This window comes from Dasypus novemcinctus, chromosome 14 (genome assembly GCF_030445035.2).
Source record: "Dasypus novemcinctus isolate mDasNov1 chromosome 14, mDasNov1.1.hap2, whole genome shotgun sequence".
Classification (NCBI taxonomy): domain Eukaryota; kingdom Metazoa; phylum Chordata; class Mammalia; order Cingulata; family Dasypodidae; genus Dasypus; species Dasypus novemcinctus.
In genome coordinates, this window is record NC_080686.1 from 56,986,870 (window position 1) to 57,012,388 (window position 25,519).

The 25,519-nt window shown below is 36.8% G+C and overlaps 1 protein-coding gene and 1 pseudogene across 24 annotated transcripts in view; one reads left to right on the forward strand and one right to left on the reverse strand.

The window, feature by feature from the left end:
• Positions 1-25,519, reverse strand: part of VIRMA (vir like m6A methyltransferase associated) — an 84,824-nt gene that overhangs the window by 15,804 nt on the left and 43,501 nt on the right. For 12 of the 24 annotated variants that reach the window (XM_058275739.2, XM_004474709.5, XM_058275740.2 and 9 more), the window contains 9 exons: positions 19,962-20,044; positions 17,834-17,927; positions 17,145-17,689; positions 16,400-16,635; positions 15,678-15,930; positions 12,424-12,641; positions 5,472-5,604; positions 993-1,145; positions 361-521 (listed from right to left, as the gene is read on the reverse strand). In XM_058275739.2, coding sequence (XP_058131722.1) covers positions 361-521; positions 993-1,145; positions 5,472-5,604; positions 12,424-12,641; positions 15,678-15,930; positions 16,400-16,635; positions 17,145-17,689; positions 17,834-17,927; positions 19,962-20,044 — 1,876 coding nt within the window. The remainder of the gene's footprint in view (positions 1-360; positions 522-992; positions 1,146-5,471; positions 5,605-12,423; positions 12,642-15,677; positions 15,931-16,399; positions 16,636-17,144; positions 17,690-17,833; positions 17,928-19,961; positions 20,045-25,519) is intronic. The other 12 variants (XM_071207921.1, XM_071207923.1, XM_058275737.2 and 9 more) reach the window with 1 other exon arrangement.
• LOC139436462 (E3 ubiquitin-protein ligase RNF138 pseudogene) lies at positions 22,612-23,231 on the forward strand (annotated as a pseudogene).

Sequence of the window (25,519 nt, forward strand, 5' to 3'; positions counted from 1 at the left end):
TTTTGCATTGTACTAGCTGCTACAGAAACTGCTCATATTTAAGTTTTCTGAATTTATAGACTAATTCCAAAATTTAAATAGATATAACTAAAGTGCTCCCAAAATCCTGAGGCATATATCCTTTAGATCAGAGATCAGCAAAAAATGCTTCTTGCTGGTGGTCTGTATAGCCTGTGTGCTAAAAATGGTTCGTATATTTTCAAAGAGTTATTTTAAAAAAAAAATTCATAGAACAGTACGGAACATAGCCTAGAATTCTTATAATCCAGTCCTTTACAAAAAAAGTTTGCTAACCCTCTTCCAGATTCAAGCTACTACATAAAGAACATCTACTCAACCACATAACATTTCTTGTTTTACCTGTTGTTAAACAGATTCTGGAGAGATTCTGGAGCTGAAAGTACTGGTTCTACATCCTGGTCACTGAGAGGTAAAGGATCACCTGATGATTCCAACATCTGTTTAAGTCCAACTACATTGTCCAACAAAGAATCTAGATTGTCATCATCTTTTGAATGTTCCTAGATACAAACATAAGCAGAATGAGAAGGTGATGGCAAACTTGTACATTATACCCACAATCTACTGATTCTTTAGTAGAAAAGGCTATATTATTTCATGATTAAGAAATGTGAAACTCCATCTAGAAAATTTTCAACTTAACATTAAGGAAATTAAAATAAAACAAACACTAATAACGCTTGTCATTTTATTTCTAAAGAATGGCAGTAGGGGCACTTTGCATCCAAAGAATAGACAATTCAAAAAGTACTGCCTTCTTTTATTCCTGAAGATTCCATAATAGTATGGAGAACTTAACCCCAAGTTATTAAACGCAAAACGTTACTTGAAAGGGTATAAATATCCAACTGAGGATTCACTATTTTTTAAAAAGTAACTATGATAAATGTGTAATGGTCAATCTGATGAGAAAATGTCTTATTTAGTTTTTTTCTGTTTCAGTTTTTGTTTTTTGTTTTTTGTTTTTTTACCAAAACAAGCTTCTCTAGTTCAAGGAACAAATTTTCTGGACTTTCTTCTTTGCTTTGTAGAAGCTGTTTTAACTCTGCAGCATTAATACTCATCGTCCGTGATGGATGAGCTCCCTCTACTTCCATGAGACCACTATCATCTCCACAACATCCCTGTAAATGTCACACACAAGTTAAATTTGAAAGCAAAGAAATTTGCAAATAAGCTTCCAAACTTATTCAGATATTTAAACCATTTGTACATCTGTACAAATGGCTAGTTTTAAGAAGAATTTGATACCTCAAAGCAGCATAAGTCTTTTTTAAGTGACTTACAAAATAAATAGGTAGACACATTAGTTCAATTTATTAGCACCAAGATTTCTCAAAAATATATCCAATAGAATAAAACAATGGAACTTGCAGGACATGTAAACACTCACTGATTCTCAAGAGTTAATAAAATACATGCTATAATAAAGAACTGATGGAAACTGAAATTATTTTTCTGTAGATAACAAACAACTAAAGAAAACAGTACTTATCATATTTAAGACTTCTGTCACATAGAAATGTTAATGTTTTCTGCTTCTAAAAGTATGCTACATAGTAAAGTGAATTTTGGAGTGGTAACAGTTCAATACTAGAAAATCCAATGAAACAAATCTTGGTATATGACAATAAAACCATAAACATTACGGTAGAGCATTACGGTAGAGGGCCACAAATCTACCTAACAGTAATTTCAAATCTTGCACATACTGGGAGCATGTAAGCCTAGCCCAATCTGTCTGGTGGTGTGGCCTGAGGGACTCACCATCCCAGAACTTGTGGCAGAACAATTAAGTGGATCCCTTGGGCAATATTTGCTGCCTGCAAGATATACAGTGTATAGTGCATGGTCCGGGAGGAAACTGTTTACTAGAGAAGAAAGGACATGTGGAATCATGTAAATGGGGGGAATTCCTAAGGTCAAATATACATGCCATAGACAAGACACACACACACTAGAAATGACTAGGAAAGTCCCTATGTTTTGGCCTGCAAATAGTCTCTAAATTCACCATATAGATAACTTCTGAAGTAGAACACTTACAAGTCAATCTACAAAGATTAGAAAAAGTGTTTTCTTGTTTTCTTTCTTTCATTTTTTTGTTAGCACCTAGCATTCAGGGAAATCTCTATCATAACACTAGCTGGTTACAAGCTTAAGGAACAGATATCTTAAAGCCTAAATTCCAGAAATAACACATTAAAATATCAGCATATTCAGGTTTCAACGAAAGATTACAAACCATACAAAGAAATAGGAAGTAGCACATTGGCAAAGGAGAAAATTAAAGCATTAGAAACCATAAATGACATAGACCAGAACTGGGACATACCAAACAAGACTTTAAAACAAAATGTTCCTAATTATGAAAAGGAACCAAAGAGAGCTAAAGATCACAAGAAGAGAAATTAAAACTTCCCTACAGGAGTTCAACAGCAGACTGAACCTAGCAGAGATATCAGTGAACTCAAAGATAAGACAACTGAAATCATCTAGTCTAAGAAGCAGAAGAGGAAAGAATAAAGAAAAGTAAACAGAGCCTTAAGAACCAGCAGGATACCATCAAGTATGTCAATATATGCAGTGTGACAATTCCAGAAGGAGAAAAGAGAATATTGAAAGAAACTGGACCTGGCCCAGTGGTTAGGGCATCTGTCTACCACATGGGAGGTTCGCAGTTCAAACCCCGGGCCTCCTTGACCCGCGTGGAGCTGGCCCATGCACAGTGCTGATGCGCGCAAGGAGTGCTGTGCCACGCAGGGGTGTCCCCGTGTAGGGGAGCCCCATGAGCAAGGAGCGCACCCCGTAAGGAGAGCCACCCAGTGCCAAAGAAAGCGCAGCCTACCTAAGAATGGCACCGCCCACACTGAGAAATGACAGAAGATGACGCAACAAAAAGAAACACAGATTCCTGTGCCGCTGGCAGCAAATAGACACAGAGAACAGACAATCGGGGTGGGGGGGGGGAAGGGGAGAGAAATAAAGAAATCTTAAAAAAAAAAAAAAGGAACTCTCCAAATTTAACAAAAGACATGAAAATAAACATCCAAGAAGCTCAAAAAACTCCAAATAGGATAAACTCAAACACATCCATACCATGTCATGTTATAATCAAACTGTCAAATGCCATAAACAGTTCTGAAAGCCACAAAAGAGAAGCAATGTGTTACATACAAGGAGCTTCAATAAGATTAAGTGCCAATTAATCACTAGAAACCACAGAGGAAATAAGACATATCTAAAGTTCAGAAAGACTGCTATGTAAGAATTCTGTATCTGAAAAAAACTGTCTTTCAAAGCTGAGGGAGATATTAAGATATTCCCAGATGAACAAAAGTAGAGGGATTTCCTACCAGCCTTATAAGAGATGCTAAAGAGAGTTCTGCTGGTTGAAAGCAAAGGACACCAGACACTAGATCAAAGCTGCATGAAGAAATAAGGACCTCCAGTAATAATAAAAACATGTATAAATATAAATGCCAGAACCAATTATTTTTGGTTAACTCTACTTTTTATTTCCTACAGGATCTAAAAGTCAATGCATAAAATGTAATGTAAAAAAAAAAAAGTAATATAAATCAATGGTTATGGAATTATAATGTATAAATTTGTAATCTGTGACAAGAACTACAAAAAAGCAGGATGACAGAAGGGTACAGGAACATAAATCATGAATGCTATTGAAGTTAAGTTGGTATCAAAACAAATGACACTTATAAATATAGGATGTTAACTTTAGGTCCCATGGTAACTACGAAGAAATTATCAAGAGAACATACAAACTCATAGAAACAAAGTATAATACAGGTTACCAGGGGTGGGAGAAATGGGCAAAGGGGAGTTAATACAAAATAAGGGGGGAAATGGGGAGTTAGTTCATAATGGGTATAGAGTTTCAGCTTGAGGAGATGAAAGTTTTAGTAATGGAAGGTGTGAAGGTACCTAACAGTATAAATATAAGTAATCCTATAGAATGGAATCAATGTTATAACTTGATAACTGCACTTAAGGTTGTTACATAAGTGAATATCCTTATTCTTGGGAAATGTACATGAAAGTATATAGTGTTCAAGGAGGATGATGTATACAATCTATACTCAAGTGTTCAGAAAAGGGACTGATAGACACATTCAGAAAGACACAGATGGAAGGGGAAGAGAAGGGAGGGGGAAAGAATGAAATGGCAAAATGTGGCAGTATGGTAAAATGACAGATTTGGGTATCTGGAGGATTAGGAGTATGTTGCAGTTCTCCATATGGGACTTGTATGGTCTGTGCTATTTTTGTAACTAATCATGTAAGCCTGAAAGTATATTAAAATAAAAGCTTTAAAAAATAAAAATAAATAAGTATTCTTTCATCAAATAGAACTCTAAAATCTCTTTCGACAGCTACAGTCCTACCGTTAAATATGTCAGACTTTCAGAATCAAAGCATCTGACAAATAATCACTTTAATAAACTAGATATGACACAAAACAAATTAATATTTTGCACTAAAACCACCAACACAATAAATACAAACAGAACAAGCAGCAAACAATGGGGTTTACTGCATTAAATATTCTCAATACAAATTATAAGCATAAGAGAGAAACACACTAAACAGAAATTTATTTATTTTTCTTATGAAAGCATCCAGTGTTATATTTACTTTGGTAACACTGCACTAAACAGGTCCTTCACAACTGTTTTCAATTAGAAACCTTAAATATGGACCAAATTTCTTAAACTGATATTTTGACACACTGATCCTTAGGATGTAAACAGCTGAGCATACAAGCACACATACAATGTGTTTTGTGGGCAATAGGTTCAGGAAAGGCTCATTTAGACTGCAGTAAGACATGTTTCTATTTACTGTAGCAACACTTAGAGCTTTTTTCTTTTATTTTTTTGGTACTGAGAACTTGTATGCGGGAAGCTGGCACTCAACCACTGAAACACATCGGCTCCCCTGAATTGGTTTTTTTGTTTGCTTGCTGGTTGTTTTGTTTTTGTTTATCGGAGGCACTGGGGATTGAACCCTGGACCAACCTGTGGGAGGTGAGTGCTCAACCACTTGAGCCATATAAGCTCCCCTAGAGCTTTTAATATACTACTATGCACAGTCAAGCTCCATTTGGGGCAACAGTTCCAAACCTGTTTTCCCACCAACACTGTTTTAAAGGTATAACTATTAATGACTTATGGAACCGTGTCCAAAAAATACTGTGATTCTGAAAAACACTAAGGAGATCAATTCTTTGGTAAATTTTAACCATACAGTTTTGGAGTTTGGGAAATATTATTCTTCCATCAGTGTGGGGATGAGGACACAGTAAAAAAAACACTCATCTATGTCCCATGATATTTTTGAAACAGAGTGATTTTTTTAACTTGTGATTAAAGTTTGTAAATTTAAGAAACACTACAAATGTGTATATATACATATAAGTATATACTTACCATTGTATCAGAGTTTAGAATCTGTCTCATAAACTCCAAAAATGAAGAAGCAAGTTCTCCTGTATCCTTACTAAATGTGCTGATCACTCGTTTCAATAAACTATGCAGAGCACTATTGTTTTTTCTTAAAGAACTGTAAATAGAAAAGATACTGTCTTAAAATATGACCATATAAAACTAGTACAAAAATGAAATCAGTTTGGACAAAATAAAATTAGTCTACCACCTGAAAAAGTTAAAAAGTACTTCTGAGTGTCTATGTATATAAATCCATTACTAAGAAATATCCATAATTAATAACTCTATTTAAAGCTAAGCTTCATGCTCTTAAAGAAAGTATTAACCCCCAAATAACAAAATTATAAAACAGCACAAGAAACGTAAAGGTTCCCTAATTTTAAATTATTTATAACCTGAGACTTTTGTTTTTTGGAGGTACCAGGGATTGAACACAGGACCTTATACATGGGAAGCAGCACTCAATCACTGAGCAACATCCACTCCCCAATGAGAAGTTGGTTTTTCGTTTGTTTTTAAGAGGTATTGAGGATCAAATGGGATCGAACTGGGGACCTTGTATATCGGAGGCAGGCACTGAACCACTTGAGCTACATCCATTCCCTGAGAAATTTTTAGTTTATAGCTGTTTTGGAAGCCTGCCTACAAAGTCTAATTTGTATAACTACAAAGGATTGCTACCTTTATCTGATGCTGTGTCAGAAATACACGACAGATAAAAAGCAGGGGTCAGCAAATTTTTTCTATAAAGAGGTAGATAGTAAAAACTTTAGGCTTTGCAGGTCATACGGTCTGTCACATTTAAGCAACTTTGTTGCACCAGTAAATAAGCTATAAACAGTACATAAACAAAGGAGCCTGACTTTGTTCCAATAAAATTTAATTTACAAAATTTGCTGGCAGGTTAAATTTGGCCTGTGAGCCAGTTTGCTGGTCCGTGATAGAGACTATGGAATAACAATCAATCATGATATACATCTAATACTATGACAATATATACACCTGCTAAAATTATTCTATGCATTTCTAGTTGTTAGTTGATCAAAAGACAATTTCAAGGGCAAACTATTCAAATATTCTATGTCCTTTAAGCTATAACACAATAAAAAATGGAAATAAGTGTATTTCACACTAAACGTGCTATGTTTATATTTGGAAAATGTGGCTAAATTCTGAGATGCCATCATAGAAGACTTTAATGAAGCAATAAAAAAGAGAAAAATATAAAACCCTTGCTTTTGAGTGATTTATATTATAAAGAAAAGGACAAGAGAACTTCCAGGAAGATGGAGGATTAGAGAGACACAGAACTTAATTGTCTCTGAGAAAAATTGCTATAGGACAGGCAGAAAGGGCCTGAAAAAAAAAAGTTTTAGGTTTTAGGGTGACAGGGGAAGGCTGGACACCACCCAGAAAACAGAGGGGCAAAGGAAAAGAATCTCAAGAATCTCGATGGAAAACTCTGTGAGTAAAAGCAGCTGCCGTCACCCTACCCTTGAGAAGACAGGTTAGAATTCTCTGGGTGCTGGCAGGTGGCTATGGACAGAGAGGCCCACAGGGGACCTCCTCCCTAGGAAAGGGAAGAGAGAGGGATACAGTCTAAGGCTGATTAAGCTTTTAGCCAACAGATTTGGTATGCTGTGTCCAAGGAGCCTTTCCAAGCCATGTGAGGCCATGTCATTGCTTGCCCTGGAAGCTGCAGGGGACAAAAAGAGATCCAACTCTCACAAACACCCTCCCTACTGACCAGGAATGGTTGCTGAGGACAAGATGGGGAGCAGAATTACTTCCTACAGGGGAAAAGGGAGGGGGCTACAGGCAAAGGTTGGAGAACAGACATACTGAAGGAAACAGGGAAAAAAGGAGCTAACTTTGAAAGCAAAGTTTTGACTCAATATGGTAAAACTAAAGACCAAAACAACTGTACTACAAACACTGTACTTTAGTTGGTAAATTTGTTTCACAATGAGTTAAGGGTTAAAACTTAATGAGAAACTACTTCATTTGTATACCAGGGTTACAAATAAGTAAACATATTAAAGATAATGAGGGAAACAGACTTGGCCCAGTGGTTAGGGCGTCCGCCTACCACATGGGAGGTCCGCGGTTCAAACCCCGGGCCTCCTTGACCCATGTGGAGCTGGCCCATGCGCAGCGCTGATGCGCGCAAGGAGTGCCCTGCCACGCAAGGGTGTCCCCCGTGTAGGGGAGCCCCATGCGCAAGGAGTGCGCCCCGTAAGGAGAGCCGCCCAGTGCCAAAGAAAGCGCAGCCTGCCTAAGATGGCGCCGCCCACACTGAGAAATGATAATGAGGGAAGCAGACTTGGCCCAGTGGTTAGGGCGTCCACCTACCACATGGGAGGTCCGCGGTTAAAACCCCGGGCCTCCTTGACCCGTGTGGAGCTGGCCCATGCACAGTGCTGATGCGCGCAAGGAGTGCCGTGCCACGCAGGGGTGTCCCCCGTGTAGGAGAGCCCCACGCGCAAGGAGTGCGCCCCGTAAGGAGAGCCGCCCAGCTCCAAAGAAAGCGCAGCCTGCCTAAGAAGGCGCCCAGATTCCCGTGCCGCTGACAAGAACAGAGGTGGACAAAGAACACGCAGCAAATAGACACAAGAGAACAGACAACTGGGGTAGAGCGGGGGTGGGGGAGAGAAGGGGAGAGAAATAAATAAATAAATAAAATAAAGATAATGAGAACCAGGTTTCTCACTGCTGAAAAACAGAAAGAAAGGGGGATAGACTGGAATGAACCTTGTGATATTATACTTGAGCTAAGAGTACTGATATAGACTCATTTATTTATTTATATTTTTAAGATGTACTTTTTATTTATTTCTAGCCCCCCCAGTTGTCTGCTCTGTGTCCATTCGCTGTGTGTTCTTCAGTGACCGCTTCTATCCTTATCAGCGGCACCAGGAATCTGTGTTTCTTTTTTTTTTGCGTCATCTTGTTGTGTCAGCTCTCCCTGTGTGCCGTGCCATTCTTGGGCTGGCTGAACTTTATTTCATGCTGGGCAGCTCTCCTTATAGGGCGCACTCCTTATGTGTGGGGCTCCCCCATGCGAGGGACACCCCTGCATGGCACGGCATTCCTTGCGCGCATCAGCACTGTTCGTGGGCCAGCTCCACATGGGTTAAGGAGGCCCGGGGTTTGAACTGCGGACCTCCCATGTGGTAGGCGGATGCCCTATCCATTGGGCCAAGTCCGCTTCCCTAGACTCATTTAAATATACAAATAAGTAGATGCAGAAATGAATGCACATGCGTGTGTGTGCATGAGTTAGAAAACATATGGATGAAACTGAGGACATTATGTTGAGTGAAGTAAGCCAGACACAAAAGGGCAAATGTTGTACAACTTTGCCATTATGAACCAAATATACTGTGTAAAGTCATAGAGTTAATATCTAGATTACAGGTCACCAGAAAATAGAATGAGCCTAGAGAATGGAAAGCTGAGGTTAATGTGTAGAACTGGTAAAAAGGTTGTTCATAAATCTTTGGAAATTGGGAAGCGAACCTGGCCCAGTGGTTAGGGCGTCCATCTACCACATGGGAGGTCTGAGGTTCAAACCTCAGGCCTCCTTGACCTGTGTGGAGCTGGCCCACGCGCAGTGCTGATGCACACAAGGAGTGCCTTGCCACACAGAGGTGCCCCCACATAGGGGAGCCCCACATGCAAGGAGTGTGCCCTGTAAGGAAAGCCGTCCAGTGCAAAAGAAAGTTCAGCCTGCCAAGAAATGGCGCCCCACACATGGAAAGCTGACACAACAAGATGACACAAGAAAAAGAAACACAGATTCCCGTGCTGCTGACAACAACAGAAGTGGACAAAGAAGAACATGCAGCAAATAGACACAGAAAACAGACAACTGCCGGGTGGGGGAGGGGGGAGGGGAGAGAAATAAATAAAATAAATAAATCTTTAAAATAAACAAACAAAAATAAACAAATCAATGGAAATGAATAGAAATGGTGAAAGAACATCATAGTGTTTATAACTAGCAGTGCTAATACATATATATGAGTATGACAGTGGTTGAAAGGGAAAGTTTAAGGTCACATACATTAACAGAAGGAAAGCTGAAAAATGTAACACAGGACTGTATAGCATAGTGAATCCTTGTGTGAAATATGAGTATGGATAATACTGTATATATGACTGTTTTTCTCTGAAACCTAACAAATATACATTAATGTTACAAGATGTTGATATAAGGCAAAAATACAACCAAAGCAAAATATGGACAGTAGTATATAGTAATATATTAATAATCTTCCATTAAGGGTTAAAAAATAAAAGGAAGCATACTAAGTGAAAGATACTAGACAAAAGGTACCACATTTTGTTTGGCTCCATCTATATAAAATATAAATACAAATGAATTGAGAGATGGAAACATTATAGCAACTAATATATAGCAGGGGAAACACAGAAGGTTGAGAGGTGATTATTAAGGGGTAGATTTTTTTAATTATTATTACTAGTGGAATAATGAAAATGCTATAATAATGATCAAAGTGATGAATGCATAACTGTGATTATACCAAATGCCACTGATTGTACCCTTTGGATAGACTGTATGCTTTATTAACATGTATTAAAAAATTGATTAAAAAAAAAAGACACAGACCCTATCCACACATAGCTTTTATTCTAGTGCGGGAGACAACCAAGTAAGAAAAAAATGCAAAACACAAAATGTCAACCAATATCAATACTGTGCAAAATATATAGGGGGTAAAGAGTGGAGACACAAATGGCAACCTATTTGAGACAGAGTGATCAAGAAATATACTTATGTAGAAACCTGAGTGACGTGAGGAAATAAGTCATGGAATATCCAGGGGAAAAATATTTTAGGGAAAAAAAAAAGTTGGTGGTAGGAATGATTTTGACAAGAGAGTAAAAAGTAAGGATAAAAGTGCTATGAGATAAGTCAAATAAGCAAGGGGCAGATTATACATGGCCTTATAGCTCCCTATAGAGAATTTTTATTTTATTGAGGTACAACAGGAAGCCATTAGAAGGATTTAAGCAAGATAGTGACATATCTATTTTAAATTTAAAAAGATTACTCTCGGAAGCAGACTTGGCCCAATGGATAGGACGTCCATCTACCACATGGGAGGTCCACGGTTCAAACCCTGGGCCTCCATGACCCGTGTGGAGCTGGCCCACATGCAGGGCTGATGCGCGCAAGGAGTGCCCTGCCACGCAGGGGTGTCCCCCACATAGGGGAGCCCCACATGCAAGGAGTGCACCCCGTAAGGAGAGCAGCCCAGCGTGAAAGAAAGTGCAGCCTGCCCAAGAATGGCGCCGCACACACGGAGAGCTGACACAACAAGATGACGCAACAAAAAGAAACACATATTCCCGGTGCCGCTGATAAGGATAGAAGTGGTCACAGAAGAACACACAGTGAATGGACACAGGGAGCAGACAACTGGGGTGGGGAAGGGGACAGAAATAAAAAGTAATTCTAAAAAAAATAAAGATTGCTCTGACTACTAAGGGAATGGATATTAGGGGAGCCATTGTAGAAGCAAGGAGACCTGTTAGAAGCCTATTACAATAGGCCAGGCAAGAAATGATAGCGAATGAACAGGAGAAGCAGTTACAGAGGTGGAAGAAAGTGGTAAGATTCAGGATATATTTTGGAGGTATAATCAACAGGAGTTTTTGAAGGATTTGGATGTAGGGATTGATGAAAAGAGAGAGACTGAGAATCTTGGCTTTTGGGCCAGTATACCTGGATGGAAGGCAACAGCATTTACTGAGATGAACAAGAAAACGACATATTCAAGCAAGAAAATCCAGAGCTCTGTTTTAAATGCATTCAGTCTGAGATAACCATTAGAGAGAGAAGAAGAGATGTAAAGGAAAAATGGGAATGGGCTACGATCACATAAGAAAAGATTACAGACAAACGAGGAACATGAACATGGGTCTAAAAGAGCCAAGAGAATCACAGATAATGCTATGACATAGGCATACAAAGGGTATTTGTGGGAGAAGGTAGCCCAGTTAGCCCAGCTAGGAGTGGAGATATCAAGGAAAGCTTTTTGGCTTTCCATAATTAGTAATGTGTAAGGTGAGTTTTAAAGGATACAGAGTAAATACCCAGGCAATAACAAAGGGAAGTTCAAGAAGTAAAATTTAAAGACTTTGGAGAAAAACTAGGGAGAAGGAGGAGGGAGACTTCAGCAGGTACCAGCAATTGAGAGAGCGACTACAGGAGAGAAGACAGGTTTGTCAGGATAGAGATGGCAAAGGTAGGAGGCAGCACCAAACAGAAATGTTTCAACTAATGCTTAAAGAGTCAATGAGAAAGAGACACAACTTCATGTTTCTGCCTCCTTTCTTTCTCTTAATTCCACGTATTTCTTCAAATTCTCAAGGAAATCTATGTACTAGGTCAGTCACATTCTCTCTTCCTTTTCCTAGTGATGGACTTGAGATTACGTCATGGAGAGAGAAAATAGGGCAGAAATAATACTTGAGAAACTGAGCAAACAGGTTTATATAATTTCAATTTAATTATGTTATCTCAGCCATTCCTCTAGAGAATAAAACACAAAGAATCAGCATGTTTAATTTTAGGACCTATAAAATCACTATTATCACCATTCAGAGATTATAACTGCAAATATCTTAAATTGTGAATGACATCCTTGGAATAATAAAATTTCCTTCTTAAAATACTGTACTATGCACATACTAATGTCTATCTACTCAATTTACATTTTTAATCCAAAAACTTGTATTACTAACACAACATTTTACTCCTAATGAAGCTTTTCCATAAATGCGAAAACTCTCCACATGAAATTGTACCTTCAATCTTCTATAATAGGTATGGATTAATTAATTGGGGACAGTGACAGACTGAAAAATTAAATCTTAAAGTATATTAAATTAGACAAAGAATTACCTTTTCAAATGAAATAATCCATAATCATGCTCTGCAAGAAACATCATTGTTCTGACACACGTCAGTAAACAGTTGTAACTGCTCTCTGGGTTAGCTAGTGTAGCCAATAGACAGTCACAGATTGAGGTCATCAATTCTTTGTTTGGCAGAGAATTGGAGAGTTGTTCCAGTTCAGAAATAGAACCTTCAGAAGAGCTTGGCAAAATAAGTGCAATGTCCTGTGGGGTAGAAGAGGAGGGAAAATGTTTTAAATGATTATCACCTTCACTTAGCACTTTTATTTAAGAAATACAGAGAAACTGTACTTAGTAATTACCTCCTTAAAACAGAGAAACTGTATTTAGTAATTACCTCCTTAAAATTTTATTTTTGCCTTCCCACCCCAGAGACACAAACCCATCAAGAACAAAAAGATTTGTTTCCCTGTTTTATAAAATATAATACAAGAATAAACACCTAAAGGAATACTAATATTTTATAATTTTACTTTATATTTTTATTTTAAGAGCATCTTTTGAAAAAAATGTTCCTTCTGTATTGCACTAACTGCAGTTTCTACTTTCAAACGGTTAACTATAAAAAGTGAAGTATTTCTGGTGCTAAATTATTTTAAATCACAATTATTCATTTGCATCTTTCTAAAAATTTATGAAAAACCATTCAGAAAAATAAATTTTAATCCAAGTACCTATTAATATATTGGAGTTTAAATATCACAAAAAGAGATAAAGCAATTAAACATTTAAGACAGCATTCCAACTAAATTATTTCCCCTCTAATTTTTATATACTTTTAAAATTCAAAGTAGTTTTTGAGGTAAGGCAAGAGATGATCAGAGAGCTAGGATGCAAGTGTTATTCAGTGTAATCATGCAACTTGATGTGGAATATTTAACAAGAGTAGTGTCTGTATATAAGAGTGTCAAATGGACACTCTTAGGTTTAAGGATTTAACATATCTTCATTTCAAAATTATTTTCTACCAGATCCCCTTTCAGTGAAAACAAGACATACCAACAATGTTCCTTCCTCACTTGAGTCTTAAATATAACTCAACAGCATTTTTGTTAAACTAGAAAAAGATAATCTTTCAATATTGGAGTCTATTAAAAACATTCTGCCTGAAAATCACATCTCATGACCAGTTAGCAGAACATTCTAATAAGCTAAAACGTCATTAAGCATAGAAATCTCCAAGGATCCCAGTCACAAGCTTTATTAAAAATAAATCTCATTAACTCATGGAACTATAAACTGGAAGTCAATGATATAGATAGCAGAAAGAAGTACTACTACTTTTAGTCAACATTTAAAAGCACAGTAATCTGTTTTGAAATAGACTAAAACTACAGCAATCTGTGATGCTTTCAAAAGGTGTCCTAACAAAACTGATGCTTAACGTATGTAAACTTTTCAATTAGCTTGACTGTACAAGTGTGGAAATGTATAGAGTTGATGGTAACAGATTAAAGTATAACTAACACGACTGGTTTATAAATAGGATTGTAGGTGAAAGGGGTCATCTAGGGGTGTAAATGTCAATTGAAAGAAAGTCAGAGAATAATCTAGGGACTGAATAACATAGAGAACCCAGAGGTGGATGAGGACTGTGGTTAATAATATAAATACAGGGAAGCGGATTTGGCTCAACTTATAGAGCATCTGCCTACAATATGGAAGGTCCAGGGTTGAAACCCAGGGTCTCCTGACCCGTGTGGTGAGCTGGCCCATACACAGTGCTGATGTGCGCAAGGAGTGCCATGCCGTGTAGGGGAGCCCCACGCGCAAGAAGTGCACCCCATAAGGTGAGTCGCCCCTCACAAAAAAAACACAGCATGGCGCTGCACACATGGAGAACTGATGCAACAAGAACAGACACAGATTCCCAGGCAGACCACGGGGGGGGGGGGAGGGAATAAATAAAAATAAATCTTTAAAAAAATAAAAACTGAAAATAATACAAGAATGTTCTTCTATGAACTAGAGCAAATGTATATCACTATTGTAAGAATATAGTGATGCATGGGAAAATATAATTAATCTTACCTATGGACTATGATGAACAGCAATATTAAAATATTTTAGCATCTGTGTCAAAGAAGGTAGTATATCAATGCTAAGGGTCAATAACAGGGGAAAATGGGATTTTATCTTTTGGATAAGGAAAATGTTCAAAGGTTTACTAGGGCGATGACTGCACAACTGTGTGATGAAAGTGAAAGTCACCAAGTGTAAAGTTTGGATAGAATGTACCAGGCACGAGACAGTGTAATACAGTGAACCATGTGGTAGAAGATAGTATAAATATGAGAGTGTTCTCTCATGAACTATAACAAATGTACAATACCAATATATAGTGTTAATAGTAGGAAGTATATGGAAAAAAATATACCAACTATACACTATGGGCCATACATAGTGATAAGAGTCTGATCATTTTCTATCATAATCTATAACAAATGTTACACAACAATGTAAGGTGTTGGTGGAGGGGTGATGTAGAGAAATTCTACATATTATGCATGATTGCTTTGTAAGTTCACAACTTCTCTAATAAAAATTTTTTTAAATTCAACTTTCATTACTGAAAAAAAAAGTCCTAACAAGAGAACATGGTATTAATTTAACTGGCCATAAGTTAGAAATTTAAAAATGATTCCAAAGAAAGGTATGAAATACTAAACCATTTTACTGTTGACTCCCTAGCAAACTTATCCTTAAACAACAGCAGGAGTAATAAAATAGCTGAGCTCTTGTTTACGTGCAATAGTTATACATCAAGAGATGTTCTAGGGAAGCATCTTTGGCCCAATGGATAGGGCGTCTGCCTACCACATGGGAGGTCCAGGGTTCAAACCCAGGGTCTCCTGACACGTATGATGAGCTGGCCCACAAGCAGTGCTGATGCACGCAAGGAGTGCCGTGCCATGCAGGGGTGTCCCCCGCATAGGGAAGCACCACGTGCAATGAGTGCACCCCATAAGAAGAGCTACCCCGTGCGAAAAAAAGTGCAGCCTGCCCAGGAATGGTGCCGTACACACAGAAAACTGATGCAGCAAGATGACGCAACAAAAAGAGACACAGATTCCCAGTGCCACTGACAAGAATACAAGCGGACACAAAGAACACAGAGTGAATGGACACAGAGAACAGGGGTGGGGAAAGGGAGAGAAATAAATAAATATATCTTTAAAAAAAAAAAGATGTTCTAAAAAACATAGGAAGGCACAGAATTTATAAAATAACTATAAATACCTGATCACAGAGTGACTGCAAAATAGATGTGATATATTCAACACACTGTTGGCGAATAACACTGTCTCCAGGAGATCGCACCAAAGCCAACAGGTCCTGGAATATCTCTGCATATCTTTCATCACCTTTAATAGTTCCATTAATTAGATGCAAGATAGCTAATTTACAAGCTTTGTGTGAAGCCAGAGCATCAAGAAGAGCAAGCAACCTGGTGGTTTGGCTAGTATACTGTTTTTCTTTATCTTCTGAAGTGCTGAAATAAAATCAATATATTTAATAAACAAAGTTCTTGATTTTACTGCATTATTTAACTAATATTTATCAATTCACACAATCTTTTCAAAATCTTGTAAAAAAATTTCATTGCTTGGTTATAATACCAACTTCTCTGAATTTTATATTTGTAAAATTTTATAAATTCAGGTTTTCAATAATACATTTTCTTAAATCAGAATATTTCTTTATAGTTCACTTCTCAAAAACCCAAAAACAAGATCTTCAGGGTATTTTACATATGAAATAATGACATAAAGTAGAAAATAATCTACATACATATTAATATGCATATACATATGTGTATATGTTTGTGAATATCTTTATATATGTATGTGTGTATATATGCACGGCATTCTAAACCCTGGTTTCCAGGTTCTAAAAGAAAAAATTGTATCTTGTGACAAGAATAACTTGGGGGGAAATTTTTTAATGTAAAATGAAAATACCTTTGTAAGTCTTCTACAATCAAATCCAACACAGTTCTCATAATCAGAAGTGAAGTTGGTGAGGCAAGGTCACACAATTGAACACAAATACGCCGTAACATATGTTGAATGGGCTGGCAGGCTGTGCCAGAGAAAGAGCGAACTATTTCTTGGAGCAACTTTGCTTGAACATGAAGGTGCATGCTCCACAATTTTCGGGTGTTGAGTGCCACTGATATATCATGTGGCTCAATAACCTGTTAAAAAAGTATAATGTGTGTGTACATAGATTTTTATATTTATTTATAGTCACAAAAACTGTTCAGGAAGAACTGTTAAGAAAAGAACATCTTCACTGCACGCTTAAAACATTTCATTTGCTATTATACAATTAAACAATAAGTCTAAAATATCTTATTGTTCTCAGGTTAACAGTCGGTAGAGCAGAGTCCATTGATGCAACAACCTAGTTAAGAACAAATTCTAACACAAGATGGGGGTGAATAGCATTTAAAATAACAGAAAAATAAAAGTACAAATATACATAACAGCATTATAAAATTCACTTCAACAAAAAAATTATTTAAAATGTTGCCCCCATATTTCCTCAGTGACAAACTTGTTTCAGTTTTATCTCAACCTCATCCAGTTATTTCATGTCTTTTGTGAGAGAGAGGGAGGATGAAGTTTAAAAGAAAAAAATCACTGGCTTTTTAAAAGTGTTACTGCAGTCATTTATAAGATGCATGTTATATGTAAGTGATACCTGAGTTGTTTGCATGGGCAATGGAAGAGGCAGCAGCTCTGAAAGGAGTATGAGACCAGAAAAAAATCCTTCAGGAACTTTCAAGATTGAAGAAAGAACTTCTTTTAACATTAAAGACCAAGTATTATTGGCCAGAGTCTCTTCTGAGATTGTGAGTTTCTCATTAACTCCTTGTGTAAAAGTCAGTAAGATATCAATGATATCATTTTGAATTTTCTGCTCATCACTATCCAAACGACCTGAGAGGGGGATAGAGCACAGGAGCATGTGTAAAGTAACAAGTGCTGAAGGAACACGCATGTCTTTAAACTCAAAGGAGCCACCTCTCAAGAGTTCCGTTAACATAGTTTTAAGAAGAGTTAGTGTGCAGCGAGCCATCGAAATAGTAGTAACTCGGTGAAGAGTAGTCCCCATGTTGACATGGAGTCTCCAAGGCTGGGTCAGAATACTGTTCAATTTTTGCAGAACCCGAATAAAGGTGTCCATTCCTTCAGCAGAAAAAAGCTGAATAACAGCAAGATTCCATTTCAGGTCTTTCTGCTGACCTTTACATACGAAAAAGGGGAAGAAAAAGATGAAGTATTTATATGTTAAAGAATCAGTTAAGATTTTTGAATATTTTATTTAATAAATGCTATTCATACTAGGCTTAAAAAACAGTTGTTTTTAAAGAATAGCATCCATATTACCTTCAACAGGAGGTGGTGGGCATGCCACATTACAGAGAACACGTAATGCAGTGGTAAGGCCAACTCCTTCTGGGGTCATCAAGTTATCAATATTCTTTAAAAATAAAAATAGAAAGAAAGCTTAATTTCTTGGTACCATTCAGGTTAAGAGAAAATTCCAGACAAGGCATTAGTTAAAAATATGAGCTTCAAGTTAAATACATCACAACATTTTAAATTTATTAAGTAAATTTAAAGCATTAATAAGGCCCAGCTAAAGAAGTTTATAAAGATTATTTTACCTTTGGCACATGTTATACCATGCTTCTGTAATACTGATAAGTAATAAGAATAATTGTAAAGTATATTAAAAAGTATTGACTAAAATAAGGGTAACAAAACAAACAGAAATGTATAAGACTCTCTATATTAAGAGTTTAAAATTGTTACTTTCTATTTACTCTTTCCCTAACATGCTTTCTTCCCAAATATGAAGTAATGGCTCTGTTTTTACAAAATCCTGTGGGTACTAACCCTCTTTGAAAACTGAGGAATCAATGGGAAATGTTTTAGAACTACATAGCGTACTTTTCTAAAAATGCAGATACCACAGGAATCTAGTTATGCTGCCTGGTTGGGACATTGCTAAGGAAAAAAAGATAATACAGTTGCCTATGTCCTTAGCACCTGCCCATAGTGTGATTCCTGGAAACAAAGAATAACAATTAATTTGCCTTGTTTTTATAGCTTTCATAGAGTAATATACAAATGGTTAAGAATTTACAGGTTGGAAGAAATAACATTTTAAAATGCTACAATCCCAGCTTTTAAGTCTCAGAGGAGGAACTTAAAACTAAGGAAATTCCTCTCACGTGTTTCTCACCTTAGATTATTATCTTTTAAACTAATATGTTTTTTGCTGCCTTTCAATAAGTCCACTACAAATTACATACTGTAGCAGGGAACCACAGTGAAGTTTCAGTCTCATATCAACTGTTTTTAGAACATATTGGAATGAGAATCACTTATACTAACTTATAATTGGTGAGATAAGGATTTACACAAAAAGCAAAACTTTTAATTATAGCATGTAATTCAAATTTCTTACAGGTTCAGTACACTTACTCCATCCATCTGTTATTTACTGGACATCTTGTATATGCAGCTGACCATGTACAAGCACCCACAATATATGACCATGTAAATTTACAGGGCACTACTTGTATGTCTGCTAAATAAACTGAACAGAACAAAAAGTTCTAGATATCATTTGAGGCACAGGGTAAGGAACATAGAAGAATATGATGGCAACATAGAAAGTAAGGTACTCTTAGGAGAGATGGATAAAGAGAGAAGATGAGGACAGACAAATCAAGGAAGAAAAATCCAAAGCAATGAAAGCCAAAGATACTCTGTTGCTGGCTCAGAAGAGCAATTACAAAATACACATAAAATTACTTAACACACATTGCATACCCAAGATCAGGATTGGTTTATACTAATTATACACAAATACACACAGGTCATTTACTAAATGAAGGAGATAATTCCCAACGTCCATCTGGTTTACTAACTTAAAATATCTTAGGTATTATGAGAACCTTTACCCATTCTTCTTATGCTACCCACTGAACCAACTAAGGAGCAAAGAAAAATGGAAAACTTCCAAACTAATCAACAATGCAGTGACTTTTAAACCTTTTATTAAACAAATAGACTAGCCCCATTACAATTACCTGGAATTGGTTCTATTATCTAAACTCAGTTTTGAGGGAAATTCTTTTTTCACTAATTAAAGTCTAATTGGAACAATTATAGTTATGTTTTATTACCACAGGATTTAACTTTCAAAACACTTCTATAAACTACCGTCAATTATTCTAGATAATATTACTCCCATTTGAGGGAAAAATAGGACAGAATTTGATAATACAAAGCAATACAGTTCAGAGTTATGTATATGTGTGGTCATATACATACATACATCATACATCCATCAATACCCATATTATTAATCTGTACCCACAAAATCTAGTGAATCAATCAAGGTCACTTAATTTTGCATCATCTACATAAGTTATTTAATGCAACTTAACTATATGCTAACCATATAATTTCATAAAATCAATGCACTATAAGTTTTACTTACCTGTTTTACATACTCAATTAGGTTTGGGATGCAGTTAATTTCAAATCTAAGATTTTTCAGAGGTTCAAGCCACTTGCCAAGTTCTTAAAAAAAAAAGTAATTTAAAACATAATATTTATATACTTTTGATATAACTTTTCTGTAATCTAAAACCTCTTTAAAAATAAGGTTTATTATATATTTTTAAAAAGCATAATATTTAAAAATAAAAGCACTTGGAATATAGTAAGTAAGGGTATTCTTTAAACAAGCATTAAAATGAAGGGCAAATTCAGCCCTACTATACTGGTTCAGAAATAAGAAGTGACAACTCTTAATTTTTTGGTTTCTGGAAACTTAAATGATTAAATGTTTAAACAGGTCTATCTCATTAAACTGAACTTTTAGCAACAATTTCCAAAATTTAAAAAAAGATTAATAAAACTGATTGCTTATAAACTAACATAATGAGTGTTTATTCAACAACCCCTGCCCTGCCTCACACCTCCAAATAAAGCATGCACAAAATGTATTTATTTCTAACAGAATCAAATCACTAAAGGGGTATTTGCTGACTATGCTTTTCCTTTAATGTAAATTTTAAATTGTCAATGTCCTAATTTTCCTTTATAAAATTAATTACTATCAAACCAAAATAATTATAGCAAGCAATATTTATAAAAACAAATGAAATAAAGGGAAAAAAAACACAAAAGTCTCCTAGAAGCTATGTGATAACACCTATACTTAATCAGCAAAAATGTCTTCAGGAAAGCATTCTAATATGTTTAGTGATATACCAATCCCAGAACACTTCATCAGAGTGAATTAAAAAAAAAAAGTCACGTCTCTCTCTGATTATATAAGCATCCATGAAGACTATAGCTGTGCATATCTTATTTTTTCCTATGTATTTTCGAATGAACTTTAAACAAATTATTTCATTCATATAGAATATATACACCAAAGGAAAGCTATAAAGAATAACAAAACAGATACCTGGGTACTCATCACCCAGAATAAGGAGAACAGCATTAATAATACCTCTAAAGAACTGTGTGCCCTCCTTTTATAAAGGCATACTTCAAGAAAAATCTACTACCAGTTTTGAAAGTTGAGTCTACTGCCCAACTTTTACTGTAGGTTAACACAGATAAAATTTAGGATTAAAAAGGAGACAATTCATAAAGAAGATATAATGGTTATAAACATATATGCAACTATCAACAGAGTCCCAAAATATATGACACAAACAACAGATTTGAAGAGAGAAATAGATGATTCTATATTAGTAGCAGAGGACTTTAGCGTACCACATTCAATAATAGATAGAGCATCTAGACAAAAGACAAATATGGGAAGAGAGGACGTGAACAATATTATAAACTAACTAGACCTCCATTCAACAACAGAATAAACTTTCTTCTTAAGTGCACAGAGATCGTTCGTTAGGACAGACTATATGTTAGGTCATAAAACATTATTTCAATAAATTTTTAAAAAATGAAATCATGCAAATTATCTTCTCCAACCACAGTGGAATGAAGCTAGAAATCAATGACAAAGGGAAAACTGAAATAGTCTTAAATATGTGGAAATTAAACAACCCATTTCAACAACCAATGAATCAAAGAAGAAATCACAAGAGAAATCAGAATATCTTCAGATGAAACAAGAATGCAACATACCAAAACTCATGGGATACAGCAAAGGCAGTGCTGAGGGAAATGTACTCTAGCTGTTTACACTTAAAGTCAAGAAAGATCTCAAATCAGTAACCTAACCTCACATTTGGAGGAACTAAAAAGGAAGAGCAAACCAAATCCAAAGTGAGCAGAAGAAAGGTAATAATTAGAACAGAGATAAATGAAATAGAGAAGAGAAATAGAATCAAGAAAACCAAAAGTTCATTCTTTGAAAAGATCAATAAAATTAGCAAACCTGTAGCTAGTTTGACAAAGAACAAAATAAAAAGGATGCAAACAGTATCAGAAACTAAAGGGTGGACATTACTACCGACTTTACAGAAATAAAAAGGATTGTAAGAGGGTATAATGAATAACTATATGTCAATAAATTAGACAACCTAGAAGAAATCCACAAATTCCTAGAAACACACAAACTACCAGCAGTGACTCAGGAAGAAACAGAAGAGCTCAACAGACCAATAATAAATAAAAAGATTAATTTAGTAAACAAAACACCTTGCATCAAAGAAAGGTTCAAGACCAGATAGCTTTGCTGATGAATTTTACCAAACATTCAAAGAAGAATTAAAACCAATCTTTCAGCAGTACCGTGAGAGAGTTGCCGAAGTGCGGCGGCAGGATCCCGCCGCGCACGGAGCCAGGTCCTGTTCTGGGTTGATGAGCAGAGCATGCCGCTCTCCCGGTCTCTATTTCCCCGGAGCTTCCGGGGCCGGGTAAGTCCGTGCTTGGCGCAGGACTACCTCTCAACCAGCAAGCGACGGCAAAGGGTCTGCTTTACCAGGAACAAGGGTCTGGAGGGCCGCGGGTGTGAAACGGTTGTGGGAGCGAGAGGCTGAGTCGCGGGAAAGGGGAGTCGGGTCCCAGGCCGCCGCCGCCACCGCCACTTGGGCCGCTGTCGCCGCTTTTGCCTTGACCCCTCACCCTCCCGCCAAGAGTCTCCATGGCCCCGTCCTACAACTAAGATGATTTGTACTGCCTTGTCAGGAGGTTTCCCAAAAACGCCTGGGCGGATGACGGCCAGTCAGCAGGTTTTCTGTCATTTCTGATTGCAATGAGAGAAAGCGGAACACATTGTCCCCTCTGTCCTGGAAACGTGACTAGAAGAGAGTATGTCCTGAACGGGACTTAGCCCTTGAAAATACCAAGAGGAAGTTTTCTGGTAGCTGCAGATGCGTGCAAAACAGATTAAATTCTATCCTGATGAGACAACAATACAAATCTGATAAGAAGTCTCAGGATAAATATGGTGTTTCTTATTCCAAACTTTCAGATCTCTCAAGATTCTGTAGGGAACAGTAATAGGAATGAAACACTGACATCTGACACTATGGAAACTTCTCAAAAAAATACAAGTTCTTCAGGGCATCCCACCTTTAAGTGTCCCTTATGTCAAGAATCAAATTTTACCAGACAGCGTTTACTGATTCACTGTAACAGCAATCACTTTTTTCAGATAGTACCCATGAAATTAGATTCAGTCAAGGGACCTTTGATTAAATCACATGATTAGATCTCTTTAGGGCTTTTGATTGAACTGCATCAGTGAGGCCTGACCCAGGTTGAGTCTCCACCCTCTTGCTAGGTCTTATATAAACTGAGAACTGAAGGAAGAGACAGAGAAAGGGAGCTTTACCAGTTTGACTCTGCCATATGAGAAAGAGGACTCCAAGTTTGCCTATAGCTGCAGAAAGACAAAGAAGTCTCAAGAGGCCCAGGAAGAGATGCCTGATTGCCCACAGCTGAGGTCCCAGAGATGATGAGCCCAGAGAGGAAGGCAGGGAGCTATACAGTGATGGCTGCCATCCTGCCTTGCCATGTGGTAGGATGCCAGGATGATCAGGAGCTGACTTTAAGAAAGAATCTCTGATAATGCCTTGATTTCGACATTTAACGGCCTCAGAGTTGTAAGCTTTTACCCTAATAAATCCCCATTATAAAAGCCAACCCATTTCTGGTAATTTTGCATTGGCAAACTAAGACAACATGAAAAGGATGATATACCTTGATCAAGTAGGATTTATCCCACCTATGCAACATAGTTCAACACAAAAAGATCAATAAATGTAATACAACACATTAACAAAAGGAAAGGAAAAAAACACATGATCATCTCAATTGATGCAGAAAAGGCATTTGACAAAGTCTGACACCTTTCTTGATAAAAGCAGTCAGAAAAATAACAATAAGGGGGAGGTTCCTCAACAAGATAAAGAGTGTATATGAAAAACCAACAGCTGATATCATACTGAGTGATGAAAGACTTTTACGTAAGGAAAAGGACAAGGATGCACACTATTACCACTGCTATTCAACAATATATAATAGAAGTGCTAGCCAGAGCAATAATGCAAGAGAAACAAAAGGCATCCAAATTGGAAAGGAAGTAGTAAAACTATCCATATTTGCAGATGACATGATCTTATATAGGGAGAATCTCGAGGAAAGCTAACTGAAGCCAATAATGAATTCAGCAAAGTGGTGGGATACAAAAGTAATAACCAAAACTCAGTGGTGTTTCTATAAGCTGGAAATGAATAATCCAAAAAGGATTTCAAGATAACAATTCTACTTAAAATAGCAACAAAAAGAATAAAATAGGAAGCAGATGTGGCTCAAGTGATCAGGCCTCTACCTACCACATGGGAGGACCCAGGTTCAATCTCTGCAGCCTCCTGGTGAAAAAAGAAGAGGAGAAAGTGGGCCCATGTGGTGAGCCCAGTGCCCATGTGAGCCAAGTGCTCACGTGAGTGCCCGTGTGGTGAGCCAGTGCCCACGCCAAGTGAGTCACATAGCAAGATGATGACACAACAAAAGACAGCAAAGGGGAGAGCGTCAAGTGAAGCACAGTAGAGACCAGGAACTGAGGTGGCCCAATTGACAGGGAACCTCTCTCTCCTCATCAGAGGTCCCCAGGATTGAATCCCTCTGAATCCTAGAGAAGAAAGATAAGAACAGAAGACAAAAAAGAGAAATAGATAAAGAAGATCACACAGCACATGAACACAGGCAGCAAAAAAACAGCAGGGCAGGCGAAGGGGACAGGGGAAAAATAAATAAATCTTAAAAAAAAAAAAAAACAAAAGCTAGGAATAAATCTAACCAAGGATGTAAAAGACTTATGTGCAAAAAACTACAAATAATTATTCAAAGAACTTAAAGAAGACCTAAATAAATAGAAAGATATTCTGTGTTCATGGATCATAATACTATCATTAAGATGTCAATACTACCCAAAGTGATTTACAGGTTTAAAGCAAGCCTAATCAAAATTCCAACAGCCTGTTTCACAGAAATGGAAATGCTCATCATCAAAAAGGTCATATGTAAATGCAAGGAACGTTAATAGCCAAAAACACCTTGAAAAAGAAAAACAAAGTTGAAGGACCACACTTGCCCATTTCAAAACTCATTACAAAGCTACAGTAATCAAAACTGTGATACTGGTACAAGGACAGACATACAGAAAAATGAAAACGAATTCAGAGTACAGAAACAAACCTACCCATCTACGGTCAACTGAGTTCAGACAAGGGAGCCAAGTCTACTCAAAGGGGAAAGAAGAGACTTATATTAAGTAATAATTTTTTACACTAAAAGTACGAGCAACAAAAGGAAAATTAGATAAATTGGACTTCATAAATTTAAAAACTTCATGCATCAAAGAAAATTTTTAATAAAATGAAAAGACAACCCACAAAATAGGAGTTAATATTTGGGAGAAAATATCTGGAAACCATATATCTGAAAAGGAATTAATATCCAGAATATACAAAGTTTTCCTACAACTCAACAAAAGAAAAAAAAAAAAGTGGAAGCAACCTAAGTGTCCCTCATCAGATGAAAGGAGAAACAAAATGTGGTATATACATA